Below are 16,785 nucleotides of genomic sequence, written 5' to 3'. Positions count from 1 at the left end.
CGCATGTGACTGTCCAGTTTTCCCAATACTGTTTGTTGAAGAGACTTTCCTTTCTCCCATGTGAATTTTAGAAACTCATCTTTCTAATCCTTTCACATGACTCTTTCACCAACTTGGAGTAGTTACCCCAAATGCATGCGCGTGTGCTCAGCACTCTGCTGAATACTCCAGGAGGACCCTGTGCCGATATGCAGAGTTCTCTCTCTGTTGCATTCTCTTCTTTGACACTGCGCTGTGAGACTTAACCACACTGTCCTTCCATAACACTCAGCTCTGTCCACTCACCGAGTTCTCTGGGCTCTGTTGGGTTCGTCTGTACTGTGCTGCTACCTGGAATCTCTCTCAGGCAGTAAACTGTGGCTGTCATGGGACTCTCCATTTATCTCCTATTACCTAGGAATCAGTGTCCTTCCTTACCTCATATCCACTGTGTTGATAAGCCTTGTTTTATACATTTTGTTCGGTTTCTTACTTGTTTTATTGGGAAGGCAAATCTAGTCCCTTTTACTTCATCTTGGTCTGAGTCAAAGTTTGGTCTTTACTTTTAAACTTTTATTGTCAATACATGTATATCTGGTTAATCATTAACATTGTAAGTTTCCTGGATCTCGTGGTTCTTTATATTCCGTATGTAGTTCTGAGAGCTTGATGAGTGTTCACTATATATCATATATGGCGATTTCTTAATACAGATAAATCAATGTTTGTTAGCAATAATAGTTAATCTCAATAATAGTTAACCTCATATTGGTGATTTGAGTTTATAATAATGAAAAAATACAATTGTTTATACAAACTGAATGATTATTAAATAGTAATATACTTCAAATATTAAGTAAACACATTGCAAAAGCTAAGGATGATTTAAACATTTTAAATAAACTATGAAGCATATTATGATAATATGTTTAGTGAAATTTATTTTTATCTGATGATTTCAATTGATTAAAATAAACTAGTCTTAATCTCTTATTTTTTGAAGCAAAAATCAATGTGGATACCTTCATTTTAAAAACTATGGTATTTTAATTTATTCCAGGTGATTGTCAAATCTGGGCCAGGGACTTTTCTCAGTCTGGCTGTTTATGACAATTATATCTTCTGGTCAGACTGGGGAAGAAGAGCTATTCTGCGTTCCAACAAGTACACGGGAGGAGACACAAAAATTCTTCGTTCTGATATTCCACATCAACCAATGGGAATCATAGCTGTTGCCAATGATACCAATAGCTGTAAGTTACAGTAGAAAGCAAATTTATTTCCTAATTATATGATCTTTCAAAAAAGTTATCTATGTTTTCTAGTAACACTTAGTTGGATTTTATTTTCTAACAGTTCCTGGGGATCTGACTATTCAATATATTGAAATTATCTGACAAGTTTAAGGAAACTGCTGTAGTTCTTAATCCTTTACTAAAGGAACAATTTATTTTTAATTATTTGTTTCTGAAATTCTATTCCACACTTTCTCACTCCTCATATCTTTGAACATTTGAATCAAGTTGTTTCCATGAAAATAATACTTCTTGATAAATGAGCTTTGCGTCTGGGCTTAAAAATTCTTTAATCGCTGGAATACTTACAGAATTGTGGTTTGCAGTATCGGTGTGGTTTCTAGTGGTACTAGTTCATTTAATGCCATGGCATCCTTGACAAATGGGTTAGAAAATGCAGTGATTCATGTTACATATTTTTCTAATGTTCTTATCTTTTGGAATGTTTGGATTTTTGAAAGTTCTGAATCTTCCTTGTTTATGAGATATCTTGGAGAGATTGAGGCAGTCTAACAGTTTATGTTAATTTACATCTAATGTAGAATAGGAATTCAATATAAAAGGTTACCCATAAAGCCTCTTCATTGCAGGTGAACTTTCTCCATGTGCATTATTGAATGGAGGTTGCCATGACCTGTGCCTTTTAACTCCTAATGGGAGAGTGAATTGTTCCTGCAGGGGGGATCGAATATTGCTAGATGACAACAGATGTGTGAGTAAGTAAAGAGAATCGAAATATGATATGACATAACTGCTCAAAAAGGCACACATGGACATTGAAATTGTTTTAATATATTTATGAAGTTGTACTCTCCTCCTCCATTAGAGGCCCAGCTGGCTTATCTCTCTATGGTAAAAATAACTCAGTTCACCATTCTACTTGGTTATAGCACCCTGTGATAACGGTGACTAAAACAGTGAGCAAAGTTGCATCCCCCTGATTGTGGGCTGGACAGTGTTGGGCTAGCTGCAGAAATACCTACACACAATGATCATCTGAAAACTTGTGGTTATGACTTTGAGAATTGTCAACAGCAAAATTAATTAAAGCTGAAAATAAACTAGTGTACAGGCAGTAGATCAGTAGCCTCGTAGTAAAACCACTCACAGTTCGTCACAGTATGTAAATGAGAAAGAATGGCTCATGCAGCTTATTTGTAATTATTTCCAAACTGTTAATTAAGAATGTAACATTGCAGCCTTGCATGATATTTATACCTCCCAATGGCATTACAATCTTTAATTAGTACCGTTACAGTATACACTTATTAACAACTAAGTTTCCAAAACTGTTCCCAAAATAAATAAGGGTTCAAGTGTTCCAATATTGCCATAAAAAATGAGCTAGCAACATAAAAAAAGGTTAATTTCTCTTTAACGTTAAGACTATTTTGTGTGTAAGAAAGATAAGAGAGAAGCATCTTATTGGAAATCGGTGAACTCACTCTCAGGATGTGTCAATTTTGACATATTTTCTTTTCTCATCTATATCCTTATCTTGTATCTTTTCATCTTAGAAAATCAACAGAGCTGGATATATCTACATTATAAAAATAAGTATCAGAAGGTATAAGTATTTTTCACCTTCATCTTCAGTCTTCTTTTGGTCTTTATCTACCAAGAGCATCTTCTCTTTTCCCGCTTTTTACTTTAATACAAGCACTTTAATATCATTTTCTTTGCCTTGAAAACTACTGCTCTTAACACAAGAACGTATACATATACTCTCACTCTGCAAATTGGTACCACAACCCAACAGGGCACCTCTTAGCAAAAGAGGTAAATAACTTTTATTTAAGACTGTGCCAAAGCAAACGAGGAAATGATGCAATTGGTCAGTAAACTTTAAATGAAGATAGCCAATTTCAATAATTTGGGCCACAAATTCCCATATTTCTTCATCACCTAACACTTCCATCAATTGCTCAGGCAATTGCTTAAACTCTATCTTTCTGTTTGCCTTTGTGGTTTCAGCTGTAATGGTCTGGATCTGATGCCATCTGTAAGCCTGGAGTGTTAGCCATGCATCAGAATCACTCATGTTTCTTTCACAGGTCGCTACAGGCCAGTAGTAAAGCAATGCCTAGAGTCAAAACATCAAGGCTTATTTGTATACAGTGGATGCCTGTCCTTGCTGCAAAATAGATCAGATGCATCTGCCCCAACTAAGCCACCTGCTTCCTTCTGTTGATGAGAGGGAATGAATCAAACAGAAAACTATCATTTTAAACATTACAGTTGTATTCACATGGAACTCTAGAGTGAGACTGGATTCCTCAGAGCTGACAAACTTTTATAGAAGCATCCTGTATCCATTATACATTCATATTGAAATCCTGTGGTCCAGCAGAGAGATTGGAAAGTAAATCTTGGCTTCTTCTTGTCAAATCCATCTTTGGGAAATGAGGATGTGTCTGGCATGTCTATGTCCACATCTGAATTAGGTCCACCCAGAGCAGTTCATGAATGTTAATGGCAGCATTAAAGAGGTGATAGGCCATTTACTAACACCTACCTGAGGGCAAAGGAGGGAAAATCATTTGTTGTCATAATTCGCGACAAAAAGATTAGGCAATTCCATTTTACACAACATTGCTCACCTTATCAACATGTATCACAGAAAGAAGAAAAGCAGATATAATTAGATAAAGTAATCACCTTGTAAGAGAAAGAAAGGGGAGCTGAACTACATTTTTGTTTTCAGAAAGAAGCAGAAAATACTCAATACTTTCTCGGCAAATGAACAAGAATTGTGCTCATACAATTTTGTTTTTGCATAATAAAAACATATTTATCATGAATAATTTTTGTTTTTTTCCCTCAAAGGCATAATGATTATAAAAGGAAAACATGGCATTTTCCATCATAACAATTAGTTTTCATTGGAAATGGGAAAGTAAATAGAATATGTTAAAAATAGACAAAATAAATTGGCAATGTCAATAGACTTTCAGTAAGCGGCTGAATTTTGTTCAGTTCATGATCTAAGGTGATTGTGTGCAGTATTGTCAGGACTTTTCTTTAACACCTGGTCCTTTAAATTTAACAATATTTTTAGCTTTTTAATTCTTTGTTACTTTCTCAAAAATGACATTCTACCTTAGCTACTGACCACTAAAATTTAGACTGTGCTATGAAAAAAACATTATCTTCGGAGACCGTTGCTGTCTTTGAAACAGTTCAGTTAGAAGTTTTGATAGACAGATAGATATTATGTTAAAATGCGTTAAATTCTAGGAATAATAAAGAAATAAAACACTAAAAATTTCAAGTAGTGTTAGTGGCTATTTAACTGAATATTCCTGAAATAAAGCTTAAAAAAATTGATAGTAAATTGTAAAATTGAGCTATGTTTCCTGCATTAGTGGAGGTAAATGAATTCTAATTACCTCCTACATAATTAATATGATTGGATTTCACTGTACAATTATTCAACAAACAGTGGAGTGAGTACAAGTGAGCAAACCACATATAACACATCCAAAAACTTGCCTTCCAAAAGTTTGCTAGTAAATCTATTGTTTAAGAGTAAAAATAGGTCCATTTTCCCTGAGAGACCTTTGTAAAATAGAGGTCACGTACTGGCATTCCAGGAATGAAACCTAGCTGTAGAAAGATTTTTTTGCACTTTGTGGCTGTTGATCTGTGCTCACAAATTGGGCAAACCACATAAAAACTCAGACTTTTAATTTATGAAAATCCTGAGATTTAGAAGTGGGACAATATAGCAGTTGTCAGTTGGAACCCATAAACATCTGCTTTGGGTTTTGGTGCACGTGCTTTGTAGTTTCTCATTGTCTTCCATCAGCCCATCCCACAGATTCCTATGCATTTCAAGGAGTATGTGCTGGCTATGTGTGGCAAGAAGAGAGGGTCTGTTCCCTGGTACCTCTCACCATGGACAGAGCAAGAGGCTGATGAGGATAATTTTAGCAAGTCCAGTCCTTCTGAACGATAGAAGCTACTACAGATATTTCTTCCAAGGGTAGCTGAGGCGGAAGACTAGTTGGAGATGAGATTCAAGTGAGATGAATCAAGTCAAGCATATGAGAACTCTATTACTGAAAAATTTCAATGTATTGAAGAATATGTAATAGATTACAGTAAGAAAACACAAAACACTTTCAGTATGTACCTAGCTCATTTAACTGACTCTTTTTTAAAATTTATTTTTAAGATAGACTACTAAGCCAGATGCATAAATATAGTCACCCAAATTTATGCTCCTCCTTCCCTCCACACATGTACAGTCACCAAATAGTTAACAAAATATACAAACAGGCATAAGAGAAAAGTAAAGTCAGTCAACTCCCCAAAATTTTACAAATGAAGGGTAAGAAAAACAGCCAAAAAAGTGTCCCTCAATTTTTTTTTAAAGAAATGCCATAAACCATTGCCCTTAATTTAATTTTATATTTAGACAAGTTTTAGTTTATATTTATAATTAAGATTAAGAGAAACAATTGTCATGGTTTCAAAAAATTGTTTGTTATTGCATAAAAACATTGACTTTTTTTCCTTCAGCTAAAAATTCCTCCTGCAACATTTATTCAGAATTTGAGTGTGGAAATGGTGAGTGCATTGACTACCAGCTCACCTGTGATGGCATTCCTCATTGTAAGGATAAATCAGATGAAAAACTGCTCTACTGTGGTAAGTGTCCAAGATGTGATTTGCTCATTTCAAAGAGAAGTTTGTAATTCTTTTTTTGTTTTTGGCTTAAGTCTCCATTTGGTTTACGTGAATGATTTCATTAATGTTTTTCATTAACATGTAGATCTAAGGCAATTGGTTTGGCTTTGCTTTTGTTCAAGTGGGGCACCTTATTTCTTATCCAATAATCATGATATTCATTGAAGAATTTTTTCATGGTTTTCCTTCCATGAAATGCAAAGGAAAATATAGCAGGGGCCTGTCTTTTGAGCTGACTAAGTTGTTCATCATTAGCAATAGGCTTTAGACTTACATTCCTAAAAGTATAATTCAGAAATATCAGTTATTGGTGGATATTGCCGGTTTACTCTGCAGCAGAGGTCCACTATCAATCAATAGCATGTTGTTGAGTTGATATCAAACTCTTCCCCACTCTATTTTTGCCTCCAGGACTAGCCCAGGGTTAGTGTCCGTAGGTACAAAGGCTGGTTGCTTTAGCCATGGTCCCCATCAAGCAAGGAATTCCACTATCTGTGCCTCTGTAGGTTGACACCGAGTGATAGTCAACTTCCTCTCCTTTGGGAGTAGAGATTGACTTTTCCACTCTAGTAAGCAACTGATATTTTCCTTCATTACAACAGTCTTTTTCCTGTAAATTTATTTCTGTGCAATCATTAATAGCTATTGTAGAATTGATTCAGATTATTTCCAAACTGGTCTGATTTATTTTTACCCTATAAATACAATAGTATTGATATTGTATGCTCTGCAAAATTTAGGAATCTATATCTGGAATTGCTATATTTGGTTTCTACTTTTCTCCTTTGTTCTATTTTCTCGGTAGAATTACACCCAAATAATCAAAGAAAAGTTAAAATAAGAGGAAGATGGAGTTTGGGAAATTTGCAGACAGTTCTCTCACTCTTTTACATTGCAGAATAACACAACCTCAGTTAAAATGATAGTCAAATGTAATTTGTTCATGATTGATCTGTAACTAACATCTTAGGGAATTACCTCAACTAACATATGTGCTTGAATGAATCGCTATATCCCGTACACTATGAAAATATTAAAGCATACAAAAATATAATAATAATCAGCTTACAAATTTGCATTTACTATGAAATGACTTAAGAATGTTTATCATTATTTTTATTTTCTCAGAAGCCAGATAACATTTGTGTAGAGCAGGGCAAACTTCTTCTGTAAAGGGTCAGCTAGTAAGTATTTTAGGTTTTGTGTGCCGTATATGCTCTCTGTCTCATAGCCTCTATTTTTTATTTTTTTATTTTATTTTTTTTTAATTTTTATTTATTTATTTTTTTCCCCCCAAAGCCCCAGTAGATAGTTGTATGTCATAGCTGCACATCCTTCTAGTTGCTATACGTGGGATGCCGCCTCAGCATGGCCGGAGAAGCCATGCGTTTGTGCACGCCCAGGATCCGAACCCGGGCTGTCAGCAGCAGAGCGCGCACACTTAACCACTAAGCCACGGGGCCGGCCCTCTATTTTTTATTTTTTACAATCCTTTAAAAAATGTAAAATCCATTCTTAGCTCCAGAGACATACAAAAACAGGCTCATGGGCTGAATTAGACCTATGGGCTATAGTTTGCCAACCCCAGGTATAGATTCCAGGCTTTGGAATCACATCTGAGATTAAATCTTTGTTCCCAAACCTACTAGTGCATGGAAAGTGAACAAGGGTACTTACTTCTCTATGTTTTAGTTTCCCACTACAAAACAAACCTAGCTCGAATGGTGATTGAGAGCATTAGATAAACAAATATATAGTTACGTATATTCAATATACAGCCTGACACAAAATTAGTGTTCAATAAATGGCAGCTATTATTACTGTAACTGGTAGCTTCTGCCCCAAATCAGAAAGTGTCAGGAGACCCTCATTACAGTAAATAGAATTCAGAAGGCAATTCTTTTTATGAAATTTTGGTAGACATTTTTAGATAATTTTAATGAGAAATTTATGAATATTTAGATAACTCTTGGATTCACTGATTCAGGAATACGTGTTTTGCCACTTATGTTTTTCTTGTTGTAAAATCCTTGCAGGATGCAAAGGAGATACATGTTGGAGTGTTTTTGTTACTTTTGAGGTAGCGATTTATTTCTTCAGAATTAAGTATGTGACATGTTTATTTCTGTGCTGCCTGACAGAAATGCCAGAAACAATAATGCACGTATAATTTGAAAAGATCTCCAAGTATGAATCACTGAAGTTAAAACACTTAGACATAAAGGCTCTTTACTGAATGAGCAACTTAATAATACATGAATATTCTAATCCAGAACTTTGTTACTATAAAGCACTTATTTTATAGATCCACGATCTAATCATTGTAAATGAAATCTCATCTGTGATTTTCTTTTTGCAAAAATTTCTCTATAAGACCTCCAATTATGTATTTCTACTTATATTTATAAGAAAACAGAAGCTGCCGAAGAGGTTTCAAGTCCTGTTACAATCGTCGTTGTGTTCCTCATGACAAGTTATGTGATGGTGAAAACGACTGTGGAGACAACTCTGATGAACTAGACTGTAAAGGTAAATATATGTTGCATCAGCCAAGGAGCATTGTTAGGTGTTTCCTGAGCTTTTTCCTTTTTCATTTTTTTTAATTAAAAAAAATTTTTTATTGGGGTAATATTGCTTTATAACATTGTATAAATTTCAGGTGTACATCATTATATTTCGATTTCTGTGTAGATTATATCATGTTCACCACCCAAAGACTATTACCATCCATGACCACACACGTGTGCCTATTCAACCCTTTCTCCCTCCTCCCTCCCCGCTTCTCCTCTAGTAACCACCAGTCTAATCTCTGTCTCTATGTATTTGTTTGTTGTCGTTTTTATCTTCAACTTATGAGTGAAATCATATGCTATTTGACTTTCTCTGGCTGATTTATTTCACTTAGCATAAGACCCTCAAGGTCTATCCATGTTGTTGCAAATGGCTGGATTTCATTGTTTCTTATAGCTGAGTAGTATTCCATTGTGTATATATACCACATCTTCCTTATCCATTCATTGCTTGATGGGCACTTAGGTTGTTTCCAAGTCTTGGCTATTGTGAATAATGCTGCAATGCACATAGACATGCTGGGTATTTATCCAAAGAACTAGAAAACACGAATGCGTAAAGTATATGCACTCCTGAACTTTTCCGAAGTGTGTTCCTGAGAGCACTATGGTTTCACTCTTTTTGTATATAACACCTACTAACATCCAAGGACTATGCTTTGGTAAATGCTGTTGGAGGGATGTTATCAGAGTCAATTGAACATTATGACTATATTCTCTATTTCTGGTTTCTATTCCTTTATTTACTTCAAAACTCTTGTCATTTCTCACCTCTCCAATTCTACCTCCCTGTTTATTGAACATTTATACCAGAATGTATAATACTGAATTTACCACTCCAAAAATGTTCCCCTTCATTCCTTAAATCTCTGTTTTACACATGATCTCATCATCTTCTTAACGACTGGGCAGGTAACCTTGGTGCTATCCTTGATTCCTCCTTCCACCATGTTTTATCACCCACATATCTAATCATCAACAAATATTCCAATTCTTTGAAATATCTTCCCTTTCAATCCACTTTTAGCCTGGATTAACAGACTAGCCCTTTAATTGGTCTCCCTGCCTCTACTCTTTCCAATTAATCTCAGTGTTTTCAGTCATGCTAACACTATTTAACATTTTCCTAAAGTGACTACTGAGACAGATCAGCAGGCCAGACTAACTGGGATAGAACCCCAGTCCCAACACTAACTGTGTGACTTTGGATAAGAAACTTAACCAATCTGTGCCTCAGTTTCCCAAACAGTAAGAAAAGAGACAATAATTGAGTATATTAATATTAAATAAACTTAGAACAGAACATGGCATTTAGAACTGTTATGTAAACATTTACCTTTTTCTTTTTTTTAATCATTGCTTTGATAAAGAATCACTAATGGAGTCCCAATGTTTGCAGAATAAATGACAAGTTTTTAAGTCTGACATTTAAGGCTTCCTAGAATCTGGACCCAACAGGTCTTTCCAAACTAATTTCCCTTTAAAAATCTTTCCATTCATTGAACACACTTTATTGGGTAAAATACGTTAAGGACTGAGACATAAAATTAATGTTATATGCCTGCCCTCAAGGAGTTCAAACTCATAAGTGAAAGATAGTCATTTAAACAGATGAAGATTTACATGAGGTACTAAGACTGCACATATAAGAACACAGTTATTGTTGTTGTTGGGCTTTTTATGACTTGGAAATATCCTGAAAGATTTCATAGACTAGAGTAAATTTAAACTGAGTCTGAAAAATAAGGCAAGTTAGAGGAAGGAGCCAGGATATGAAGATATTTTTTGATGCCAAGTTAGGGAACTTTTTATCTTTTAGTCACCAGAAAGTCACTGAAGGTTTAAAGCGGGCCCAATAAAATCAAATTTACATTTCAAAAAAAAAAAAGGAAAAAATCTATGATTGTGTGAATGAAAACTATAATACTGGGATCAGAAAGATGAAACAGGGGGATTTTACAGCAGCCAAAGCTAAGAATAAAGAGGAGGGAGATGGATATAATAACATTTTAAAAGGTAGCATAACAGATCTTCTTGGGTGATAAACATAGAGAAAGCATGGGAAAGAATAGAGGAGTTTTGTAGTTTTTTTCCTGTTTTTAAATTATTACTGGTTTTCATTAATTTTTTAAAATTTATTTTTGTTCATCTTTTGTTTGTGCAGAACAGGGATAAGATAATAAGGATAGTTTGCATTCTGAGGTTGCAACACCTGTAGACGTTCAGATGGAACTATTCTAAAGGCATATAGATAGATATAGATCTGGAGATCAAGGAATAGATTTAGACCAGAAGTATTGATTTTGGACTCGTTAAGGAGAGAAAGCTCAGAGGATATATGGAGTAATAGTTGTTTTAGGGGAAGGCAGGCACAGACTAGAGTGTCCATTAGAGTTGTCAAATAGGAGATAATCTCTTGGTTACCTCAAAGAGAGTCAATTCAGTGGAACAGTAAGGAAAAGCAAGATCACATAGGGTTGAGGCAGAAAACTGATGGTGAAGGAATAACGACAGTGAATACTGACTATTTTTAGGAAAGATTGATGGTGAAAGAATGATGTGAAGTAGGGTTGTAATGAGAAACCTATGCAAAGTTGAGGAAGAGGGCAGAATGTGCGGGAATTATTTTGCAGCTAGAAGAAGGTTGGGAAGTTACTCTACCATCTTAGACTGTATGACCGTGGCCAAACACTTGAATTGACACCATCTAAGTTGACACTGTAGTTTAGGAAGAGGCAAGTACATTTGCAAATTAAGTCAAGTATTGTTTCATATTACCTATAAAAGATTAAAATGATTAAATGTAGTAAGATACTGGGAGTAAGTAGAGAGAAATGGATAACTTGGAAGAAGTTAAGGAAGAAAGAAGGAAAGGAAACCAGAAGAAGACAAAAAAATGGATATATTCTATCAGTTATTTGCAAGCAGGAGAGGAGACTATAATAAAGACGTTAAACTAGGATAGAGGTAAAAACATCAAGATAGAGTGTGGAGGAACTGAACAGTAAATTCTGAAAGTAGGTTTTAAAACAAAATTCATAGAAGTAACCATGAGAAATTAACAAGTTACTGTGGGTCTTCTCGGAAAATGGAAGTTTGTTTTCAAAAGTGGTAAATAAATTAGTCATTGTGTTTGGGTTTACGAAATATAGTACCTAGTACATGGTAGATGTTTATTGAGTTCTCATATGGGTGGTTGAATCAATAAGTCTTCCAAAAAATATAGATAGGTTTTATTTAGCCTAATGACATCAATACCAGCTGCTGAATACCAATAAAAATAACTCAAAATGTGATATTCCCTTTTATAGTCTAAACTCTTGATTTCTGCATTATAACTATCTCAGCTATATTCTCGGACACGGAACTACTGCATTTGTGAATCAAGTTTCTATTATAACTTTTCTTTTATGATAATAATAGTGTAAAAATCATAACAATTGGATATCTTAAACAACAACAAGAAAAGCTTATGCCTTGAAGTCCTTCCTGTATAATGTAGGACATTTGAAACTAAAAATGCTCATGGAAACTCAAGCACACACTATTACTCACCAGAAATTAATCGATTTAAGTAAATGGATTAGCTCCTTTAAGATAAACAAATGGGTAGCTTTTTAGATGAAAGATTACTCATCACAGTTGCTTCTTTTAGATATGATTTTTCTCTGATCTTAAGTTTGTTCACACATTATCCTTGTAGGGCATCTTTCATGCCATAGAGGAGAGACTTCCCTGGGTCCTTTTCCCTTTAGCCAAGTTATCTTATAAAGCAGTGATTCAGATGTGTGTCCATCAAACGCATGGACATTTAGAGTACCTAAAAGATGATGAAGGAAAAGGAGCACGTAAGGGCTTAGGGAGAGTGGGAAAAAAGTTCTCTCTCCAAGTCTTTTCTTCTGGGTACTCCTCTGTTTCTATAGTCACTGCAATGTGCGGATGCAGTGCTTTGGTTTTACATGTATATACACAAACACACGCACACAAACCACCTATTATTTTTTCATCTAAATAAATTAAAATATAAAAAATTTAAATTAGTACAATAAAAAGTCAGTATACACACAGAGATTTAGATAGGCTATGGAGAGAGGCTACAGTGGAGTCATCTGTAAATTATTTGAAGTACTATTACACTTTTGTTTGTTTAGTTTAGATGTTCATAGTAATTAATATTACTGATTTTTTTTATTATACAAGGCAGAAAAATCTATTTACAGAGTGGAAATGAATGTTACAAGAAATTATTTTTAGGTTCTTCTCCTTTGGAGGAAAAGCAAAACCCCAAATCCTCGTAAATATTTTATTTACTTCTCCTTTATAGCTATTCCTTTCATGACTGAGAGCTTTAGACATCAGATTACCTGTGGGGGGTGGATATGAGGAGTTGTTCAGAAAATTTGTTATTCTACATTCCTCTTCTGGTTGTGTGAGAGGTTAGGTAAACGGATCTGGGGACAGTGCATGGTATCCTTCCTTCCCTCCCTGTTGAGATGAATATAAATACTTCCCTTGGGTAGTACATGAACTTTCTTGAGCCACCTGAATACCTTTAGGTGGGCTGGAGAGCTAAGTAGTTCTGAGGTTACCAAAGCAGAGGAAACTGGTGTTTGTTTTTTCCTAGGTTCATAACAAAACTTTGAAGATTCCACAAACAACAAGCTAAAGGAAAAGGATAAGCATGCCTAGAGAAGAAATCATCATTCTTTCTGGGTTTGCATATCCTTAGAGTCTAAGCAGTAAATTAAATAAAAGATGTGTTTTGAAAGTAAACAGAAGAGAAATGACAGCAAATTTAATGTTTTTTTTTTTTTTCCTCGTCAGCTTCCCTTTGCTACAGGCTGGATAGGGGAATTGGAAGAGAAAACATTGACTTAGGTTATTTATAAGAAACGTCCTAAGAACCACAGGAAGACCAATCGATTTTATATCTTCCCTATCTCATTAAATATTTTAACTGACATGGAGAAAAGAAAGTGGATGCAATAAGAAAATTAAGAAAGTATGTGAGGGAAAGAATGGTTTTACTTTCTCTCTTGCTACTCCTTTGGATCCACAATCCTGTCAGATCTTCCTTTGTAGTATCTCATTGCTATTCCTGGTGTGGCTGTGGTATGTTTTCACTCACAGTTTGTAAGGCTTACTTTTTCTTTTGGACTACCTGGAGGGAAAAGTCTAGTACTTCTTACTTGGCTTATCTTTATTTGGACTACATTATCTTCTTTTCTCTCTTTTTTAGGACTTTTAGCCTCAGGAAAAGTTGTCAGAAAGCTTTCATATTCACTTGACAAATTAGAGATTCCAGCATCTTTCTCTCTCAAAAATCACCCTAAGGGTGAAACAAATTTTAATACTTCACTGACCAAAACAAAGTGAGGAAAAAATATAGTTGAGGAAACAGAGGAAGAGGTTTTGGCAGAAGAGGCATTTGCTTCCTTCTTTAATGAAGTCCCTGCTATTCCCATGGATTTCTTCCATCACGTCCCTTCTTCCTTGTCTACAAATGCTGGAGGCGTTAGTCCCCACAACCACCTCGCCTCTGCTAGAATTACAAAATTCTGCAACCATTTAATGTGTTCAATTCCATTGCCACTTATCACGCTATTTAACCCTCTGGTGGTTCCCAAACTCTATATCAAGTCATGAAATCAATGGAGATAGATTAGAAATAAAGGGACAATCTGTTCCTATTTGCACATCTCACACACTCTAATAGGCCTACTTAGCCCTCCTCACCAAGATTCATTAGCTCTACTCTTGATTGGAAAATGGGAGAAAAAATATATGTCCTGCAAATATTCTACCCTCTACCCAGTTCTTCTGACCCCCTACTTCACTCTTTTTCCCATGTCTTTCTTTTAAATACTATCTCCTATCCATACTTCTCAACTTCAAAGTTCTCCTTCCTTTTCATCTGGTCAGAGGTCCTCTCCTGATTTCTTTTGTCATACCAGAATCCCATCCAAGACTCTGTTGTGCTTGCTTCACATTTCCACTCTTCTCACAAGTCATTCTTTACCCTTACTTCCACCTCAGAGCCCCCAGTGGTGTTTCTGAAACTCTGTTACTGTGAAATCCCTGAATCTCCAGTCCTCTTAACTATCTGAAATGCCACCCCATGTTCATGGAGTCATAATTTGCCTCTTCGCTCTATCTGCCACCAATACCCACTCAGATGGACTCCCTGCTATGTACACAAAGGATTCTCAGTGGAAGCTTGGAGGGAGATGGAGATGGTGGTATGGGTTGCAATTGTCTCTACTGGGCTCTTTCTGGCATTCTAAAGTCTAACTGCAAGTATAAGATAGAACTTCACCTATATTTATAAGAAAAATCTTTGTAGACTTGTTTAGGAATATTACCACTACATGGAACATTGTTTCACAGAGAAATGAATCCTGTTTTCTAAATAAAAGGATTAAAAAGAATCTTTTGGAACACAGCATCTTAATAGGAGACTGCTGATCGATAGCAAAGTCAAAAATAAAATGTAAATGCTCGTCATGATTTTTTCTGTTATATATTACATTTACTGTGTCCACTGGAAAATATTGACTATGAATTGTAATAGAAAGTAATATAGAAGAGATTTTGCTGTTTTAGACACAAAAGAAAAATATCTATTTTTTTCCTGTTTGGAACAGTGTATTTATCTCTACTCATAATAGCATTATCTGTTTCACATGATAAGATGTTATTTTTAATGAAGAAAACAGTGAAGCAATTATAATTGCAAATTGTAAATAAAACATTTATTCTAATCATCATTTAAACACAAATAAGGATACAATTGCAAGATACAATTAGATATAATAAGACTTGTGCATTATGAAATACAAATGACATACACGCCCTTGAGTAAAATTTGCATATTTTAAGATATCATTTTAACCATTTACAATTGGTGTAATTTCTATTTATAATTAAATAGGCTCTTTAAAATATCAACATTAGTAAAAGTAGCATAATCACAGAGCCCTTCAGGTTGTACATTAGCATAGTCAACCTGTGGAAGTTTGGATTTGGAATAAAAATCTCACCAAATTAATCTAATGCACATAGCATGCCATGCACCTGTTCACAACATATTGCTGGAAACCATTGTATGCTAATGAATGTGTAAGCAATATAGGAAGGAATATATGATTCAGAATAAGCAATTCTGTACAAAGTGTATATAATGACAGTAGCATATTGAAACTGATTTTCATCTAAGCATAGCAGGGAATTGAAAAGCCATACTTTCCAATAATAGAGACAAGTCATACCGCACTTATATGTTTCTTGGCATGAGGCATCCACATTTCCTATGTGAAATATTAATGATATGGCCATGTAAAGGAGTACAACATAGTATGGATGACTTTCTGGCAGTGCTGAACTATCCCTCTTTGAGTAACAAAGCAAATGTTCAGTGGTTTCTCCTTCTCAGTCTCCATCTCTGTCTGTCTGTCTCTCTATTATAACAGAGAATGTTCCACTTCTTAGTAACCAGATTGGAATTTTCCTGTACACACTCAATCAGGCATTTGCTTAGTGTCATAATCTTGTACTTTTGAAGTTGGAAGAAGAGAGTATTTTTAGTAACATTCAAATTTTGTATGTTGGCTCAGAGCTGCACAGATATTATTATGGCAAAAAAGGCAGGGTCTCTGATTTCATTTACAATTTAGTGGGGAAGCAGCTACATAAACAGGTAACTGCAATGCAGTAGCATAAGTACCACAACAGAGGGAAGAATGTGTGACAGGGGAAGATGTATGAGGCATCTAACCCAAGTTGGGTGTCTGGACCATGGGTCAAGTTTGACTTCCCAGGGTTCAAAAAGCTAAACCAAACAAAATTATATGAATTAATTAAAATCTTCAAATGTTAAAGCAAGGAGTCATTTTCTGTCTTATCTATCCACTTATTTATTTACCTGTTTTTCTAGTTTCAACCTGTGCCGCTGTTGAGTTCCGCTGTGCAGATGGAACGTGCATTACAAGATCAGCACGCTGCAACCAGAACATAGATTGTGCAGATGCTTCAGATGAAAAGAACTGCAGTAAGATATTCACTACATTTTGTTGTTCATGCCTGGGCACCTTTGGCATTACATTGAACACAGTCCAGCTTTTCACTCAACCTCGTCCAGAGTTGATATGTAATTAACCCCTGTTGTGTAGGATAATTGCATACTTACTTCTCCAAATGAGGTTAACTTTTCTTGTCTCTGTGACCTGCATAGAAGGCTCATAATCTTTGCA

General features: G+C 35.2%; 1 protein-coding gene across 1 annotated transcript in view; it reads left to right on the top strand.

Annotated features, from left to right (window-relative positions):
• Positions 1-16,785, top strand: part of LRP1B (LDL receptor related protein 1B) — a 1,024,768-nt gene that overhangs the window by 741,555 nt on the left and 266,428 nt on the right. Inside the window, exons 41-45 of the mRNA XM_058548897.1 lie at positions 1,040-1,232; positions 1,865-1,990; positions 5,799-5,927; positions 8,376-8,495; positions 16,470-16,583. Of these exons, the coding sequence (XP_058404880.1) occupies positions 1,040-1,232; positions 1,865-1,990; positions 5,799-5,927; positions 8,376-8,495; positions 16,470-16,583 (682 nt within the window). The remainder of the gene's footprint in view (positions 1-1,039; positions 1,233-1,864; positions 1,991-5,798; positions 5,928-8,375; positions 8,496-16,469; positions 16,584-16,785) is intronic.

This window comes from Diceros bicornis, chromosome 10 (assembly GCF_020826845.1).
Source record: "Diceros bicornis minor isolate mBicDic1 chromosome 10, mDicBic1.mat.cur, whole genome shotgun sequence".
NCBI lineage: Eukaryota > Metazoa > Chordata > Mammalia > Perissodactyla > Rhinocerotidae > Diceros > Diceros bicornis.
The sequence above is the reverse complement of the archived record's forward strand: the minus strand, read 5'-3'. Positions and strand labels throughout refer to the sequence as shown.